At 57.8% G+C, this 16,752-nt stretch overlaps 2 protein-coding genes across 2 annotated transcripts in view; one reads left to right on the top strand and one right to left on the bottom strand.

Moving 5' to 3' along the window:
- Positions 1-1,061: 1,061 nt before the first annotated feature.
- On the bottom strand, positions 1,062-2,837 carry AANAT (aralkylamine N-acetyltransferase). Its single transcript, XM_054846346.1, has 3 exons — positions 2,681-2,837; positions 1,733-1,887; positions 1,062-1,367 (listed from the first exon to the last, which is right to left on the bottom strand). Exons 1-3 carry the CDS (start codon positions 2,835-2,837, stop codon positions 1,062-1,064), a joined length of 618 nt encoding a protein of 205 aa, XP_054702321.1.
- Positions 2,838-13,545: 10,708 nt separating this feature from the next.
- Positions 13,546-16,752, top strand: part of UBE2O (ubiquitin conjugating enzyme E2 O) — a 65,927-nt gene continuing 62,720 nt past the window's right edge. Inside the window, exon 1 of the mRNA XM_054846327.1 lies at positions 13,546-13,951. Coding sequence (XP_054702302.1) covers positions 13,586-13,951 — 366 coding nt within the window. The 5' untranslated portion in view covers positions 13,546-13,585. The remainder of the gene's footprint in view (positions 13,952-16,752) is intronic.

Here is a 16,752-nt window from a genome sequence, read left to right as displayed (position 1 = left end):
GTTCTGGTTGTTTTGAGGATGGTCGGTGTGGCGGGGAGGGAGGATGAGCTGGGAGTACCTGGGGCCCGTGCCCTGATGTGCAGGAACGCTTTTGTCCCCTGGTACCCCTGAAAACCCCTCCCTGGGAGGGGGACGGGGTTTGGAGGCTCTCAAGCAGAAGGGAAAAGCCAAATACCTGGAGCAAAAAGACCCGCAGAGCCTCCTGCCCCTGCCTGTATCCCACCCCTCACCGGATGACCCAGGGCTGGATTTGCCCCATCTGCCCCCCGTCTGAGACGTCCCGAGGGCTGTTGGATGGTTCCGGTTACTGAGGTGAGGTGATGGTCGGAGCAGGGCAGGAACACACACGGGCTGCGCAGAAAGCCACCGCCACATCTTTATTTGCTGTGTCACAACAGCCTGAGGTGTTTGCAGAAGGCTTGTCCCGGACAGTTGGGGGGCTGGGGGGGGGTTGGTTTGGACTGGCTCCCCAGGGAGGCTCTGCAACGTGTGGAGAGGGGTGGCCGTGGGCTCCGAGGGGTCTGGCAAGATGGCTGCAGGCAGGGGGGTGGCTGCTGGGACCCCTGCCTGGTCTGGGGGCTGCTTGAGGGAGGGCTTGGCCATGGTGTGCTTCGCTTGTGGTGGCGGCGGCGTTGGCAGTGGGAGGGGGTGCAGGGCGGGGGGCACGTGAACATACGGGTTCCGCTGGGTATCTCAGCAAAACATGGCCGTGAGCGGCCTTCAATCAGCAGAGCCCCCCCGGCTGCTCCTAGGGCAATGCCTTCCCATCCCGGTGGGGCGCGTGGCCCCACAGCCCCCCAGGCTGGCCGGCACAGCCCTGGCCAAAGCAGAGACGGGGGGTCGGTGCTCCCAGCGGGAGCTTTCAGTCCCCAGTCCTGCGGGGCTGGAGTGGGACCGGGCCGCTCTCCGGGCGGGAAGGCAGACGTGGCAGAGGGAATAGCCGCAGCCAGGGCCGGCTGGGGAAGGTGTATAGCCGTGGTGGGGATGGAGAGGGGTTGCAGCCACTTATTCCGCCCCCAGCCTCTCTCCAGCTTCCCTGGCAGAGCTGGGCCGGAGGGGGCTCAGCAGCCGCTGTTCCTGCGCATGAAGGCATGTCCCCGCACGGGATGCTGCATCTCGATGAAGGCCAGCTCCCCCACCGTCACCTCGCAGGGACCCAGCGCCTCGAAACCGCACTTTTGGTAGAAGGGCACGAGGAATTCTTCGCACATGAGCAGGGCGCGCCGGGCGAAGGGCAGGCACCGCAGGTACTGCAGGTACCGCCACATGAGGATGGAGCCCTTGCCCTGCTGCCGGAAGGTGCGGTGCACGGCCAGGACGTGGATGTGCACCGCCGTGCCCCGCGGCTTGTGCAGGGTCAGCGCCGCCTGCCGAGGGGGAATGGGGGTTAGCGTGACCGGGGGGGTCCCGTGCATGGGTCTTGGTTCCCCATCCCAATGAACCGGGGTCCACGTCCTCCCCCAAAGGGAAAAGGGTCCCGGTGCCATCCCCTCCCACCCCCCCCATCGTCCCTCCAAATGAGTGTTGTGGGGAATTACTGAGCATATTTTAACAGCATCAGTAAAACTAATTAATGAGAAAGTTCATTTCCACCGCAGCAGCCCTGTAGCAATTAATCTTGGGAGAAGATTGGTGAGTAGCCTCAGGGCCCCGGGGAGCTTCTCCTCATCCCCAGGCTCTGGCAGTGCCTCTCCCAGCATGTGAACTGGGAAGAACTGGGTCCAGCTCTTACCTGGCTGAGCCTGTCCTGGTCCCAGAGGGAGCCGATGATGAACGCCACGAGTCGCCCCTCCTCAAACCAGCCGAGGGAGAGCTCCGGGCACAGGTTCAGAAAGTGGCGGATCTCATCCAGGTGGAGGGGACAGTCCCCGGAGACGGATATAAAGGCTGGGGGGGGACGACGGTGGTGAGCACAGCGAGGGGGACCCAGACAACCGCCCAGCACTGATGCAGGGGGGGAAGCGGGATGTAATGGGGACAGATGGCGTGTGTCCTGCTGCCTACTTGGTCTAAAGGAGCTCTAAGGGACAGGACGGCTCCAGGGAGCAGCTCTGCTCCTCAGACACAGCCCCCCAGGGACTGGCTCCCCGCTCTCGTTGCCGATTCCAGGACTACAGCAGCGGGTGCTGAGATGAACCCTTCCTCCTGGCATCTCCCCGGCTGCCCTTGCCCTTTGGAGAGGAGCGAGAAATGGGCCAGATGAGTCTGCAGGAGGGGAGCCGGGGGTGCCTGGGATGGAGGGGAGGGGGGAGGTTGCTGGGGATGCATCTCAAAGTGCCCCTGTGCAATAGGAGGCTGAGGACGGTGTCCTTCCTCCCACCTTCCCCCTCTCCTCTCCACTTGCCCCTGGGAGAGCTATTTTGGGAGAGCTGCTCCCCACTTGCCTGGTCGTGCCCCTGGATTGCCTCCCGCCATCCCCACCACAGGCAGCTGAGCGAGCTGGGGGGGCCGTGGTTCTCCACCTCCTTAATCACAGCCTCCCCCACCTCGTTAGGGAGCCCGCGGTGGCCTGGCCACACGCCACAGCCTCTGGCTCCCTCCATCATCACCCACGAGGACGTGCATGGGGGTTTTGCCACCACGGTGTGCCCCCAAGGAGCATGAGGGAGCAGTGGAGGGAAGGGATGGGGTATCTCCAGCTGATGCCACCAGCCAGGACCTCCCTGGGGAAGCCCCTTACCTTCCCGCTCGATCTCGAACACGCTGACGGCGTCCTCGGGGCTGAGGCAGCGAAACTCGCTGGCCGGCAGTGTGTGGCGGCGCTGGCCCCCGGGCGAGCTTCGGGGGGATCTCAGGTGAATGGGCTTCAGGAATGGCAACGTGCTGAGCATCGACATCCTCCTCCTCCTCCTGCTCTGCTTCCTACTGCTCCCTCTGTTCGGAGCAGCCTCTGCCGGCTCCCAGCCCCGGCGGCAGCACGGCACCCTTTATCTCCTCCAGCACTCTTAGCCGCCGAAAATACCTGTTGATCACGCACAGGATTAAGCTGCTTGCCACCCCTCTCCTATACATATGTGTGTATCTATATACCCACAGCAAATACCCGCCCACGGTGACCCCGTTGCCCATCTGCCATCACTGTGGACTGGGGCCAGGGCTTGGGGACCAGCAGCCAGGTACCATCCATGGGCTGTAGCAACCCCACAGCCCCAGGGACCAGGGGGAGAAAAGCCCGGTGACCAGCCTGGGGGTCTGGGTGGTGGGACGGGGCAGGGACAGGGCTATCAGAGCTGGAGCAGGGGGAGCAGGCGTGGGACTGAGCATCCTGCCCAACCCATGGCAACGCCAGGCAGCGGGATGGGCAGGAGAGCCCTGGGGCCAGTCCAGCCGCTGCCCTGGGGCCAGGCACGGGATGTGGGATGTGGCTGCAGGGAGCCAAGAGGCTGCAAAATAAACCTCTCTGGGTGAACGCTCCCTGTGACCTGCTCACGTTTGTGGTGCTGCGTGGCTGTATGAGAGCAAGAGGTAAGGGCTGGGCCACCACGCGCGATGCGCTGCAGTGCACCGGCACGGACACGTCAGGCAGCCAGAGCCACCTCCTGCAGACAGCCCCAGCTGCCAGGATTTACTCCCTTTTCCGGCTCACAGCGACACAGCTTAGTCCCGTTGGGCTCTTAGGTCACAGTCACAGACGTAGCTGAGATGGGTCCGTGGATGAGTGGGTGCCTGCGGCCACAAGCCCCGGACATCCTGCCTGGGTGAGGTGTCCCCAGGCTTTGCCCCCTGTCCTGGGAGCTTCAGGCAGCGTGATCCCACCAGGCACAGCCCATCCCGGGATGTACCACCCGCAACGTGGGACCCCAGACCCCTCGGTTACCCCAGGAGGGTCATCAGCCCCCGAGCTCATCGGGCAGGGCCCATCCTGCACAGCCTGGCTAAATCCCTCGACCTGGATCAGAGCCTGTAGCTTCAATCTGCCTCTCGTTTCATGTGCAAGCAAACCAAGTTAATAAACGCAGAGAGAACCACAAACTAAGCGAATAACTTTACTACGTACAGGTGACCCACAGGCAGAAATAGTGGGAAGAGCTCCCCGAGCCATCCATCCATCCCTGCTCAGCCCAATATTCAAGCAATTTGCAGCGAAGCCAGGTCATTTTTGATTATTGTTTGAGAGGTGCCGGCTTTCCCTGCTAATTATAGGCTTGCCTCCAGCTAATAGGATTTATAGAAACAAAAGCGTTACCAGCACAAACATTGCGCAGGGCAGAACCGGCGCAAGCTGGGAATTTTCCATCCTGAAATGCCGAGGGCTGGGTGCTTGAAATGCCTGTTTTATCCCGTCTGAGGTGAGATGGGGTGTCATCGTGATTTATTTTCCATGAATTGCTGGTTTGGCAGTGGATGTGTATCCAAGGGATCGGATCCATCAGGGAAGGGGGGTTTCTTTGATGAGGGAATTATTTAGCATCCCCATGCCAGTTCTAGTTACCAAGGACTAACCGAAACGGTGCTGGGAATGGATGGTTCACGCTCCTGGGAACAACGGCTGAGCGTACTAAAGGGGTGGCCAAGCTGGAGGAGCGAGCGGGGTGCTGGGGGTTGTAGCGTTTGTACAGCTTATTATCAAATCTTCTGGGACTCCTCATCCTGCTAATTGGATTAGGAGCTCATCCACCTGGATAAATCCCAGAGCAGGCAAAGAGGGTAGGCTCTGGGCACCTAGAAAATGCAGCGGTGGTTTGATCCTGGGAGATGCTGAGTGCCTGGGGCAGGTTCTTGGGATGCTGCTGGCTCAGGACCAGGGTGGCTGTGCAAGGATGGCGGGGCAGAGCGGCCAGCCGACCGCGGCCCGGGCAGGGCTGGTCTTTCAGCTGCCGTGGGAATCATGGAGCGGGAGGTTCGCTCACCGATAGCCGCTGTTAGCCAGGTCACTGTCCCAGAGCAATTCTTTATCCCGGATCGTAGAAAGGCTGTGAAGAACTGAATGCTAGGAAGTCTCTACGGGATATCCACAGAGTTGCGGGGGGGTTCAAGACCTCTTGTGTGAGTGGCTGCTCTGTTCCCACTAGAGATGACTGGGAAAGGGGAACTGGATCCCTCCAGCTATTTCTAGAAATTTCTTGAGACCCCAACCAGCAACAGCCCGGAGCAGAAGTCAGTGATGGGGAAAGGCTGCTCCTTAGCTTCTTTTCCTTGTATTTTTTTTCCCCTCCGGCTCTTTATTCCTGGCAACCCAGATTATACAGCTGGAGGGCTGATATATTTGTTTTCTTGAAATGAATTTTTTGTTTTGCTTCTCGGCTCCCTGCAGATGCAAAAGATTGGGGGGGGGGGGGGTGTACATACAGCCCGCAGAGCGCAGAGGAGCCGGCCGCCCTCCCCAGCCCGTCCCCGGAGCTGACCCCAAGCACTGCCCGGCCGTGGGGGTACCAGCACTGCAGTTACACCTGGGAAACATCTGACCTGCAGAGGTGAAGGAAACTCGCCCAGGTCACTGAGTAAGTAAGAACTAGAGTGAGGAGGTAAATCCTCTCTCCCTGGCTCCAAACATCTGTCTTCCATGGTCCAACACAGCCTCCTATATATCATTCCAGTCACTTACACCCCAGGCTAAATTTTGTGCTGTAACTCCATACCAGACCTGCCTGAGATGAGCACGATACGTTTGTGTGTACATAGCAGCGTACCAAAAGCTCGCTCTGTAAATTTTTCCCCCCCGTTTGTGTTTGTGCACTAGAGATCAAAGCATCCGCATGGTCCATGGAGAAGCTCACATGTAAATAAACAGGCAAGTCCACAGTGCCCCCCTAACAACATCTTTTTATTATGTTCTAAATGTCTGCCTGGATCTGGAGCTTGAATTTGAAAGCGAGTTGCTAGTAAGGAGTTATTCATCCAGTTTCGAAGCCAAATATTCTTTGCAAAAGAGCTCGAGTTTTTCCTGTACCCCAAACACAGAGGGTTTCAGTGGGAAGAGTCCCTACCCCCAGGTTTTAATAGCCTGTGTTGGAAGTGTAAGGATGGGACACGGGCTGTGATGAGAACCACACTCTTACCTCCACCAAAGTCACCTTTCAGGCAAGCTAAACTCCATGCACCAACCTCCCTCCCCTCTGGGGCAATTCCCCCCATCCTGGGATACGGGGCTGGCAAGTCACAGTGGCCTCGGGACCACCAGCTGTCCCCAAAGCCGTCAGGATGCAACAGAAACGTGGGTGCTTACCGGACGGGGACCCCGCGCTGCTCCTCTGCCCGCCGGGCTCCAGTGGTGCCGTCCCGCGGCTGGCAGGAGAGGAGAACCCGGGATTTTGCCTCCCCTCCTCCTTCTCTGCCAGACCCTCCGCAGCCCCTGCTTATATATTTGTTATTTATGGAGCACGTGATGACATCCTAAGGAGTTTATAACCTCGATGAAAGACAGGGAGAGGTGAGAGGCTTTAAGGTGACAGGCCAGCAAAAGGATCCCGTCAGGCTTTTTCACCTCCCCCCCCCCAGCATGACTGTCTGCAGAGGGATAAAGCATTTAGCTGATTGCGCTGAGTCCCTGCTGCGAGCCAGGCAGGGAGAGCAGAGGACTTAGCTGGGAAAGGAGAGCAATGCTCTGTGCTTGATCCAGACCTCTCTGACGGCATCGGGAGCCCATAGGAAGCTGAAGGCAGCCCTGACGAGCGTGGATGTGCTTTATTTGCGCTAAGGATGGGGAAGCTGCTGGTCGTGCCAGGCGTGATCATCGCTTGGGCTTGAGCAGTGGGGAGTTTCTCAGGGGAACCAGTTGGCTTCTTGGAGGATGGGGGGGCCAGACCTAAGGTTTCTGCGCCAAGGAGCTTACGCCAAAGACTGAGCGTCTCTCCCCTGTGCAGCCCTCGGTCTCTGGGAGCTATTACATAAGAAACTGGATAGGCAAAGCCGGCAACGTCTGTCCCCGTCAGGACATGGGTAATAAAAGGGGGATTATCCCAAGCGTGAGCTCCTAGAAAGGAAATGGCTGGGAAGGTCAGCAAAAAATAATAATTAAAAAATGTTGGCATCATCATTATCTTCGTGAACCAGATGCAGCCCTGAAAGAAGCCTGGAGCAGGAGGCAGAGCTGGCTTTGCTCCACTGGAGACATTTCCAGGGGAGCTCAGGACCTGCTTTAGTTTCCAGCCATGGGCAAAGTGACCTGGGGCTACAGCCTTATCTCCCTCTTTTAAGTTTTTTTTTCACGGAATCGAAACAGAAGTACAACCCAGCAGCTTTCTGTTCTTCAGAAATGGCATTTCAGAGCAACTCCCAGCCATTAAAACTGAGCCCAGCAGAGCAGAGGCTGGCCCGTGGCTGGAATAGTCAAGCAGGGATGCTGCATTCGGTGATTTTAGCAAGGTCTGTCTCTCTCTGCTCCTGCACAGCTGCAGAGGGTCAGAAACTCTATTAACCGAGAGCCACAGCAGCGTGCTGAGATTTACATATTTAGCAGCTCTCTCAGTATCTTCAAAGAGCCCCAAGCTGTCACTCCAGCCCCGCAGCCGGGCCGGTCCCTCTGTTGGGGTGCCTGCTCAGGAAGACAGCAATTATCTCTGGGTAGGATTTGCAGCAGGGGCCGACACGTGGGAGGCAGATGAATCAGTACTGGCCCCCCGTTCCGCCAGGACTTGGGAATGAAGTGACACACATGCAGCCCAGGGGCTCCTCAGCTGTGCCGTGCTCTGCCTCCATCCCCGCCGCAGTGCCGGGTTATCCCAGGGCTCAGGGGGATTGAGCTGCTTTTGGTGGCTGAAGCCTTCCTAGTCCCTTGCCCCCAACGGGCAGGGTCTGCCATCACAGGGGACGCAGGTGGCATCAGGATCCTCCCCCATGTGGCAACACCCGGGGAGCTTTCTCTCCCAAACTCACGTAATTACCAAAGCTGGACGCTCTGCTCACATCCCTGTTTTGCACCTTCCCCGGCTTAGCCACCCACCTACCCAAAGAGGGTGACACTTTTCTCCTGCCCTACGCAAGTGCTAGAACGGGGTGGCAGCAGGGCTCTGCAGCTTGGCATCGCTGCAAGGTCAGCCGCAGGCTCTGATTTCATTCTCCCTTGTTTCCTGCCTTTTCATCAGCTGCCGCGGACTGGCAGCGTGCGAGTGCTCGTCATTGCTGTAATGTCACAGCAGGATGCGGCTCTTTGGACACACTCGGTATTCTCAGCGTTCGCCAGGCTGGCTACCTACTGCTTTTATTCCCCAGTGCTCCCCTCTCGTGCTGCCAAGAGCAGTTCAAAATCACAGGCAGGTCCTGTGAAGCCAGAGTGCCTCCAGCCTCGGCGCTGGCGCGGGGCGGTCGGTGCGGCATAGGAGCTGCGAGCTGGTGCTCTTTGGAAATAACGGCACAAGGCTATTGGTGGCCAGACCCCAGCCTCAGGCTCTAAATAGACCCTAGAGGGCCTGGTTCTGCTCTGTGCTCTGAAATGTTAAAATATATATGTAATATATATATATTTAATATGTAAGTATACATTTATGTATACATATATATATCTCTATAGATTTTCTCTGGCGTATTCCTTTTGGCCCATCAGTGGAGCTGATGCCTTTTCTGTGAGGGCGCGGTGCTGATTCCCTCCGCAGACAGTCAGAGGGAGCTGAGGAAGGGGTGGAGGGATGAAGGGATGCTGCGTCACAGCTTATCGGGGATCCCAGCGCCGGGCAGGGGAAGCAGGCTTTGCACTCTGGCTTTGACCTGCGCTAGATCAACACGTGCCTTTGCAGGGCTGCTACACCTTATGGCTCCTCTACGTGGGCCTTTGAGGAAAGAGTACAAACAGTTTGGGGACAGTTTCAGCCACATCTGCTTGGCCACGGCAACCTCAGCCAAAAGCAGGAGGCAGGGGACCGGGACAGGGCCCTGCAGGGACCTCGTTTACCCCCTCCCTAGGACACAGGCGGTGCTTAGCCTCCTTCGCTGCTCTCTGCTGGGCTGTGGTAGCTTGTATGTAGATCACGGCCACTCACGACACAATCCCCGGGAGGAAGGAGGATGGGGTTCAGCGGGGGCTGCAGGGGTTCCTCTGGGAGGAGAGGGCCAGGCAGGTGGGAAGGGGTTTGGCAGAGGCAGCCCCCACCCTCTGGTCCCAGACCTCCAGGCAGTTTAGATCCAGTTCTGACTGCAGGACACAGCAGTTGGGTGATTGTCCCTGGGGCATCCTGCTTCTTACAGCTCTGCAGGAACGCTCCTGCCTGTGGTCCAGCCCTGGCACACTGCTGCGGAGCCAGGGTGACCCCATGGAGATGGCTGGGGACCAGATGGCACCTACAGAGAGGCCAAATCCTGCATCCCAGAGCAAGGCCGGGCCTGGACCAGCACCAGCCCCTTCAAGGAGGGGATTTGTAAGGTCTTGGTCCCAGTGATGAGGATGAGAGTGTGGAGGAGAATTGCGCTTGCATTAAGTTTTATATATATATATATATATATATATATATATATATACACACACAAGGTGATGCCACTCTGAGGCCATTTGTGGCGAGGGCCAGAGGTGTTTGGCCAGGGCAGCACAAGCAAGGAGGGAAGGGCCCGGTAATCCTGCGCAGGACGGGGGCACTGGGCACTGCTAGGGACCACCTCGCAGGGTAGAGGTTTCCCCCTGCCCACGCAGCCTCAGGAGATTTGCTGGGCTCACTGAGATGGGATGAAAGATTTCTATAAGCTGCATCACTTGCTGACATCTGTGGTCCCTGATGTGATCAGGGCACAGCGATCCCTGCTAAGCTGTTTGCCAGCACGACGGTGATAAACTCCCAGCCTGTCCCCGTGGGAGGGTCTGGAGACATTCCCCAGGACACGAGCAGCAAACTCTACTCTGAAGCATGTTTTCTGAAGGCACCAGCTCTTCTGAGCAGCTGGTGGGGTGGTAGGGGAACACGCGTGCCTCTGAGAAGCAGCAAAAGAAGAAACCGTGGGCAGGATCGGCCAAGGCGGAATTCCACAGCAGAGCAGAGCGGTGCTGAGCTCTCCTGCCCCGGGGCGAGGAGCTCCACCAGCCGCCCCGGGCCGCCGGGCTGACCCTGCCTGCCAGCGCCGGGGCTGCCGAGCGAAGCTTCTGCTCCTCCGGGCCCACAAACCGGTGCCGTCCGCTCCCTCCCTCCCCGCCGGGCCGGACCCTGCGCGGCGGCGGGAGGCGGCGGGAGGCGGCGGGAGGCGGCGGGAGGCGGCGGGAGGCGGCGGGAGGCGGCGGGAGGCGGCGGGAGGCGGCAGCCCACGAGGTGGCACCAGAGCCTCGCCGCAGCGCGGTCACCCGGCACCCTGCGGGCATCCCCGGCACCCTGCGGGCATCCCGGCACCCTGCGGGCATCCCCGGCACCCTGCGGGCATCCCGGCACCCTGCGGGCATCCCCGGCACCCGGTGGGCATCCCCGGCACCCTGCGGGCATCCCGGCACCCTGCGGGCATCCCCGGCACCCGGTGGGCATCCCCGGCACCCTGCGGGCATCCCTGGCACCCGGTGGGCACCCCAACACCCTGCGGGCATCCCGGCACCCGATGGGCATCCCCGGCACCCGGTGGGCACCCCAACACCCTGCAGGCATCCCTGGCACCTTCTGGGCATCCTGGCACCCTGAGGGCATCCCCAGCACCCTTGGGCATCCCAGCACCCTGCGGGCACCTCAGCACCTGGTGGGCACCCTGGTACCCTGCAGGCATCCTGGCACCTGCCCCTTAACCCCCGCAAGGTCCGTGCAAAGATGTCCCATGAGAGGTGCAGCCAGGGAAGAAGGACAGGTCTTGCTTTTCACCAGCACCTTGGTGCAGAGGCAGGTAAGGTGGTTAGATCACACAAGCAGCTTGCTTGCAAGGACGATGTTCTTGTGCAAAGGCAAATGCTGCCCAAAACAGCCTAACGCCAGGAATTGTCCCTAAACAGGGGGAAGCTACTAGATGTGTGTCACTTTGCAGAAGTCCTGCATGTTCAAGATCTCCTGCTGAATCAGTCTCATTCTCCAAAAAAACCAAAAAAAAAAAAATCATGCACACAAAATGCTTCTTGGGTTTGCCTCAGAAATTTGCAGGGTGGTCTGTCTTGCTGAAGTCCCTTGATGGAGATCTGAACAGCCTGGCTTGTTGAACGGGAGATGCTCCTTTCGACACGCAGGGACTGTAACGTACCCAAAGCACGTCAGGGTTGTGGCAGTCCAGGCCCTGGGCTGTTGTATCCTGAAAAAGCAATGAATTCTCCTCCAGTGCCACTTCCCGATGGAAGCATGTCAGAACCCCAGCTGGGATCACAGCGCAAAAACACAGCCGGCTCAACTCCTGCTAACGAGCAAACAGCCCTGACTTGTCCCCATTAAAATCCCCCTGCCGTGAGGCCGGCCGGTTGTATAATGTGATTGTTTGCACGGCTATTTGTGGCTACCTGAAACGCCACAGCTGCTTTTCAGCATGTAATTACTCTGAAGAGGGAGAGTTTCCATCTACGCAGGGGCTTATGCCCATTACCTGTATCTATATTTTATTAGCAGCTCTTTCGATGTACGTTAAGGAGATGATGAGAAGCATCACCATGCTGGATAAAGCTATGCTTTGAAACCTTGAGAAGAACATGGCGCCAGTTCAAATGGAGCCACAGGGCACCTTCTCCCCTTGCAAAGGCCTGATCCTGTTCCCACAAAGGCACAATTCCCCCCCCGACTACGGAGGGAGACAGGTCACGATACCTTGTCCCCAGCTCCCGGTGGGCTGGCCGAATGCCCTGGGGAGGTGTGCCGCGCTCCCTCCTCCAGCACAGCGATGGTTGGAGGGTGAAATCCTCGTGCTGGAGACACTTGTGTGCTCAGCAAGTGCTGAGCAGTGCCTTTCTGCTTTCCACCTCATCCACTTTACAGAGGTCATGGCTTGCGGAAGGAGGTCTGTGCTCCCAGAAACACGCCCTGTAAACAGTTGTATAACCCTGTGGCACTGAACGGACATTTAAACTGTCTTTCCCCAAGGGTATGCTGCTGTTTTCCCACCCAATGGTCCCTTTTAGCTCTATTCTGTTCCTTATGCCTGGGGTCGATGCTGAGAAATGCTCCAGCAGGGAACCACATCAACACGATATCCCACCGATTAAAATGATGCCGTAGCGAGCGATTAAATGCTGGCGTGGAATTTGGGCCAGCCTGGGGGAAGGCAGGCGTTGAGAGTGCTGCACCACCTGCAGCTCCCTGGTTTGGAGGCAGGACAGGAATAGTTCATACCTTGCCATCACTTAGAGCATCCTGCTGCCCACATCTCAGGATAGCTGAGGAGCTGGGAAGAGCTGAAATGCCAGCCGGCTCCCAGCACATCCCTCACCCATGCACCATCCGTCTACCCCAGCCTCTTCCGAGCTGCTTCCCAGGGTTTTAGGGCCATTTGCAAGGTTGGAAAATCCCAGCAGGCCTGAAGAGAGGACCCCTGCTCCCTCATGGGGTGGTGAATCCCAGGGATGAGCATGGGCAGACCTTTATCCCAGTTGCTTTTCCTAAAAGAAGAAACCTTGGAAGGAGAACTGACAGGCAGCTGGTCGATCCAAGGCAGAGCAGCCTCATGTTTGTAGGAGGGAGAAAGCAAGAGGGAAAACACTGCTCCCCTGCTCCTGGGGTCTTTCCTGCACCAAAGGAAGTCAGGCTGAGGATCTGAGGCATTTCCCTGATATTCCAGCCAGTGCTGCACAGGTGGGGAGATCTAGGGATCGAAGAGGCAGGCTGTCTTTCGGTAAAGGACAGGCAGCGAAGGCTGGTTTGGATTCCTTTAGCCCTTCACCTGCCAGGGCAGTGGGACCCACTCAAGAAACCATTTCTATTTCAAAAATCCCTGCAGACAGAGGGCGTAAACACCCCTTAGCGTCAATGAGACCAAATATTTGGCTCATTTACGCACCCAAATGAGGGCTTCTAGGAGCCATAAAAAGCAAGACCAGGCTTTGCTGTTGGCTGGAAAGCACCTCCCAGCAAAGGGCAGGGCCCAGTGCCAGCGTGGACCCCTACCCCGTGCCCAGGGTGGCCATCTCAGCGGGGCAGGGAGGGCCCAGGTGGGGGTGAGGGGTGGTGGGTGGGCTTTGTACCCCATTCCCGTGCAGATACCCGCATCTGGGTTGCAATAACGAGACTTTTTATAGTGGAGGTGCACACGCTTCTGGGGTGAGACCCATCAGCCACTCCAGCTGGGCACTGGGGCTGCGCACATCTCTACCCCACCGGTGACTGGGAGACCTGGGGATGATGCAGTGCAGCCCCCGATGACCCGGGGATGATGCAGTGCAGCCCCCGATGACCTGGGTGGGGATTATGCAGTGCAGCCCCCGATGACCTGGGTGGGGATTATGCAGTGCAGCCCCCGATGACGCGGGGATTATGCAGTGCAGCCCCCTGTCACTGAGGACCCGGGGATGATGCAGTGCAGCCCCCGATGACCGGACACCCGGGGATGATGCAGTGCAGCCCCGATGACGCGGGGATGATGCAGTGCACCCCCGGTGACCGAAGGCCAGCTCCGGACCCGTCACCTCCCGCCCCTCCAGCGCGGTGGGCGTGGCGCAGCGGTGGGCGTGTCCCCCTCCGGGCCCCGCCCCCCGGGCCGTAACTTGCGCGCGGCCCGCACCGCCCCTCCCCTCCCCCAGCCTGCGCCGCCGGCCGCGCGCTCTCCCGCTCTGCCCGGCGCCATGGCGGACCAGCCCGCTGAGGCGGCCCCGGCCCCCGCCGCCCCGGCCCCCCCCGCCGCCCTGCCCCTGCCGGCCCCGCCGGGCGGCTCGCAGCGCCTCCTCTTCTCCCACGACCTGGTGTCGGGCCGCTACCGCGGCTCGGTGCGGTTCGGCCTGGTGCGCCTCATCCACGGCGAGGACTCGGACTCTGAGGAGGAGGAGGGCGGACGCGGGACCGGCGGCGGCGCCGCCAGTTCGGGAGGCTCCGAGTCGGGAGGCCCCGGGACCGGCGGCGCGGAGGAGGGCCGCGCCAGCCCGCTGCGGCGGGGCTACGTGCGGGTGCAGTGGTACCCGGAGGGCATCAAGCAACACGTCAAGGAGACCAAGGTAACCGGGGCGGCCTCGGGCACCGCCGGCTCCCGCCGAGGGGGGGGCTGCCCGCGGCCTGGCTCGGCCTCTGCGTGTGTGTGTGTGTGTGTGTGTGTGTGTGTCCCGAGGGGGCCCTGGCTCCGGCTGCAAGGCCGGGGCTCCGCCTTGGAGGCCTCCCGGGGCAGGGGCCTGCGCGGCCTGCCGGTTTGCGGGGCTGCCGGCCGGCTCCCTCCCCCGCGGGCCGTGGTGTTTGGCTGCTCCGGAGGCACCCGGGAAGGGGGTTATTGCTGCTTTTCCCGTGTTACCCCCCGGCCTTCCCCGGTGGCGACGTGCAGCAGGCTGAGTGGGGAAGGTGGACGGTGTCCTCCAGAGGTTGAAATTACTCTCCCTCCCTTCATCACTCCTCCTGCAAGCCCGGCGTGGATGCTGCTGCTGCTGCCTTTCGCTGGTGGCAACGCACTGCTGTTTCACTGGGGCGCTGGGATGTAGTGGTGCTAAGGAAGGGTTTGCCTGTGAAGGTGATTTGAGCGAGCTTCCAGACCCCTCTCACTTGCCGGGGATGTGGGCCAGTATCTCTGCCTTTATTGGACAGTGTCGTCATCGCCTGTTTTCGGGGAGTCACAGCCGAATAGGGAAACCTCGACGAGATAAAGATTGCAGCGGTGGGCAACTGTGGTTTGGACCTGCCCTTGTTTAAGTGAGCATTTACCCCCCACTGATAAGGTATACGTAAATCTGTGACCTCTTAATTATATCTGAAGAGCCACAAGGTGCAGGTCTGCATTAGGATATTCCCACTTCCCAAAGTTGGTTTGGCGTGGGGTTTCGCACAGACTGACTGACAGTACGGAGACAAAAGCGAGCGAGGGGGCACTGTAATATAGCACAAAGGGGCCTGCGAGGAATGGGCGTTGCACTGAACAAAACAGGCGGCCTGCGCTGTCCTTGCAGCGGAGCGGGTCCGAGCGCTGCTCTGGGGTGGCAGGCGAAAGCGGGAGGCCTCTGGTATGCCGTCTGCTTTGCTGTTTCAGAAATGGCCCCGTATGCTGAAGGAGAGAGGGGAGACTGAGAGGAAGCAAGGTGTGTTGCAGACCTACAGGCATCGGTAGGATTGCAAGTGCTCACAGAATGAGCTAAATTTAGGTGGTAGTGTCATTAGACACGTGACCGGTTGGAGATAGGGAAAATGAAAACAGGTATTCAGAAAGGATACTGCCACGTGATGTATTTCTAGCTTAAAAAAAAAAGCCTTCTTTCTCTAAAGAATTACAATTCAGTCACTGCAGCCTTCCAATAAAACCTTGGTGTGCTGTTGCAGCAAAGATTTGTTCAAAGTTGAGTGTGGTTTTCAGCATCTGAACAAAGCCGCCTCAATTTGAGTGAGTAAACACAGACTTAGGAGTTATTATTGGGTTCCTAAATCCAGAAGCGCTAGCTCTGACTTTAGTTGCCATACCCTTTGCAATGTTAGAAAAAGCTAGACTGCGGACGATCAGAAATCAAAGACATTTATGTAAATAAATGGTCTGCCTGTCTTTCCTTTTCATGGTCCTTTTCCTCTGGTGTAGGTGTCTTTACCACTCAGGTAATAGACCCTGGGGAGAAGTTTCCTAAGTGCTTGAGGAATTTAGGTGTACTTATCATATTGATTTTTCCATTTGAAAAGCTGCCCGCTAACGAAATTGAGGGGCATTGTGTACAATCTATGCTGCAGCTCAGGGTTGCTAAAAACAAATCTGACGCCATTGGAAGCACGTTGTGGGACTTATCATTTGGTGGTTATAATCAGGTTTTTTAGCTGTCTGCTGACCCAGCCCTTTTTGGGTTACACTGATATGTGAGAGTCAGCCAGGTAAGCCTGACGTGCTTGTCGTTGTCCGCACTGGGAGGGGTACAAACCGTAGGCACCATGTGGTTGTCCTGGGCCTAAAGTTTGTTGGCTTTTGGGTGCTGTTGCCTGCTGTTATCTGCAGATGCATCTTTTGGCAGTGACTCTGACTCTAGCGTCTTTGGCTGTGAGATTCTTGTTTGATGGCCTTAAAAATGTTAACTTGCCCTGGTTGCAGCCAAACCATGGATTCAAGAGGGTGCTTGTTGCACCTTTTAATTTCCTTTTATTATCTTTTATTTCCCTGAGCTCTTAACTCTGCAATGGGCAGAAGGTAAAGGTGCTCCTGGGGCCAGGGCTTTCACTAGCCCAATCTTGTGCCATCATATACCTGTTCTGTATGTTAAATCCTGCTTTCATGTAGAAGGCTGGGTACCTGTCTATCTCCTGCTTATCAACCACTTTAAGATCTATGAACCCTAGGGCGTGTATTGGATAGAGCAAGTGGTGTAACCTAGGGAGAAATAAAGTTCTTGCAGATTTTGAGGATAGTGAAACAAGCAGCTTTGGCTCCCAGTGCAAAGGTCAAAAGCAGCTTTCTGTACCCAATTATAATCCTAGAGCTTTTCTGTCTTTTCTTTAAACCATGGGCAGCTAAATATTTTTTTCAGCTAGTGAATAGGTGGGCCAATCACTTTTACTGTTGCTTCTAGAAGTTCAATGCTTGCTGTTGCTCTTTCCTGTTGGAAATGGTAGGCAGACTGCCACTTAAACCCAAGTACACAGTTACTGATGTTAATAGAAACTTTCTCCTGAAGTAGAGCTAGCAGTTGGTACAAAGCCCCACTAGCTCTTCCAGTAATAAGTGGTATATCTGAGCGTGTTCCTGCCTTTGATTCCTGTCTTGATAGTCACTAGCAGCATCATGACAACAATGTGAATAAAAGAAGAGCCAGGATTTCTTATCCTCTGGCTCCATGACCACTTTCCC

The sequence above is a fragment of the Grus americana genome, chromosome 18, assembly GCF_028858705.1.
Source record: "Grus americana isolate bGruAme1 chromosome 18, bGruAme1.mat, whole genome shotgun sequence".
Taxonomy (NCBI): domain Eukaryota; kingdom Metazoa; phylum Chordata; class Aves; order Gruiformes; family Gruidae; genus Grus; species Grus americana.
The sequence above is the reverse complement of the archived record's forward strand: the minus strand, read 5'-3'. Positions and strand labels throughout refer to the sequence as shown.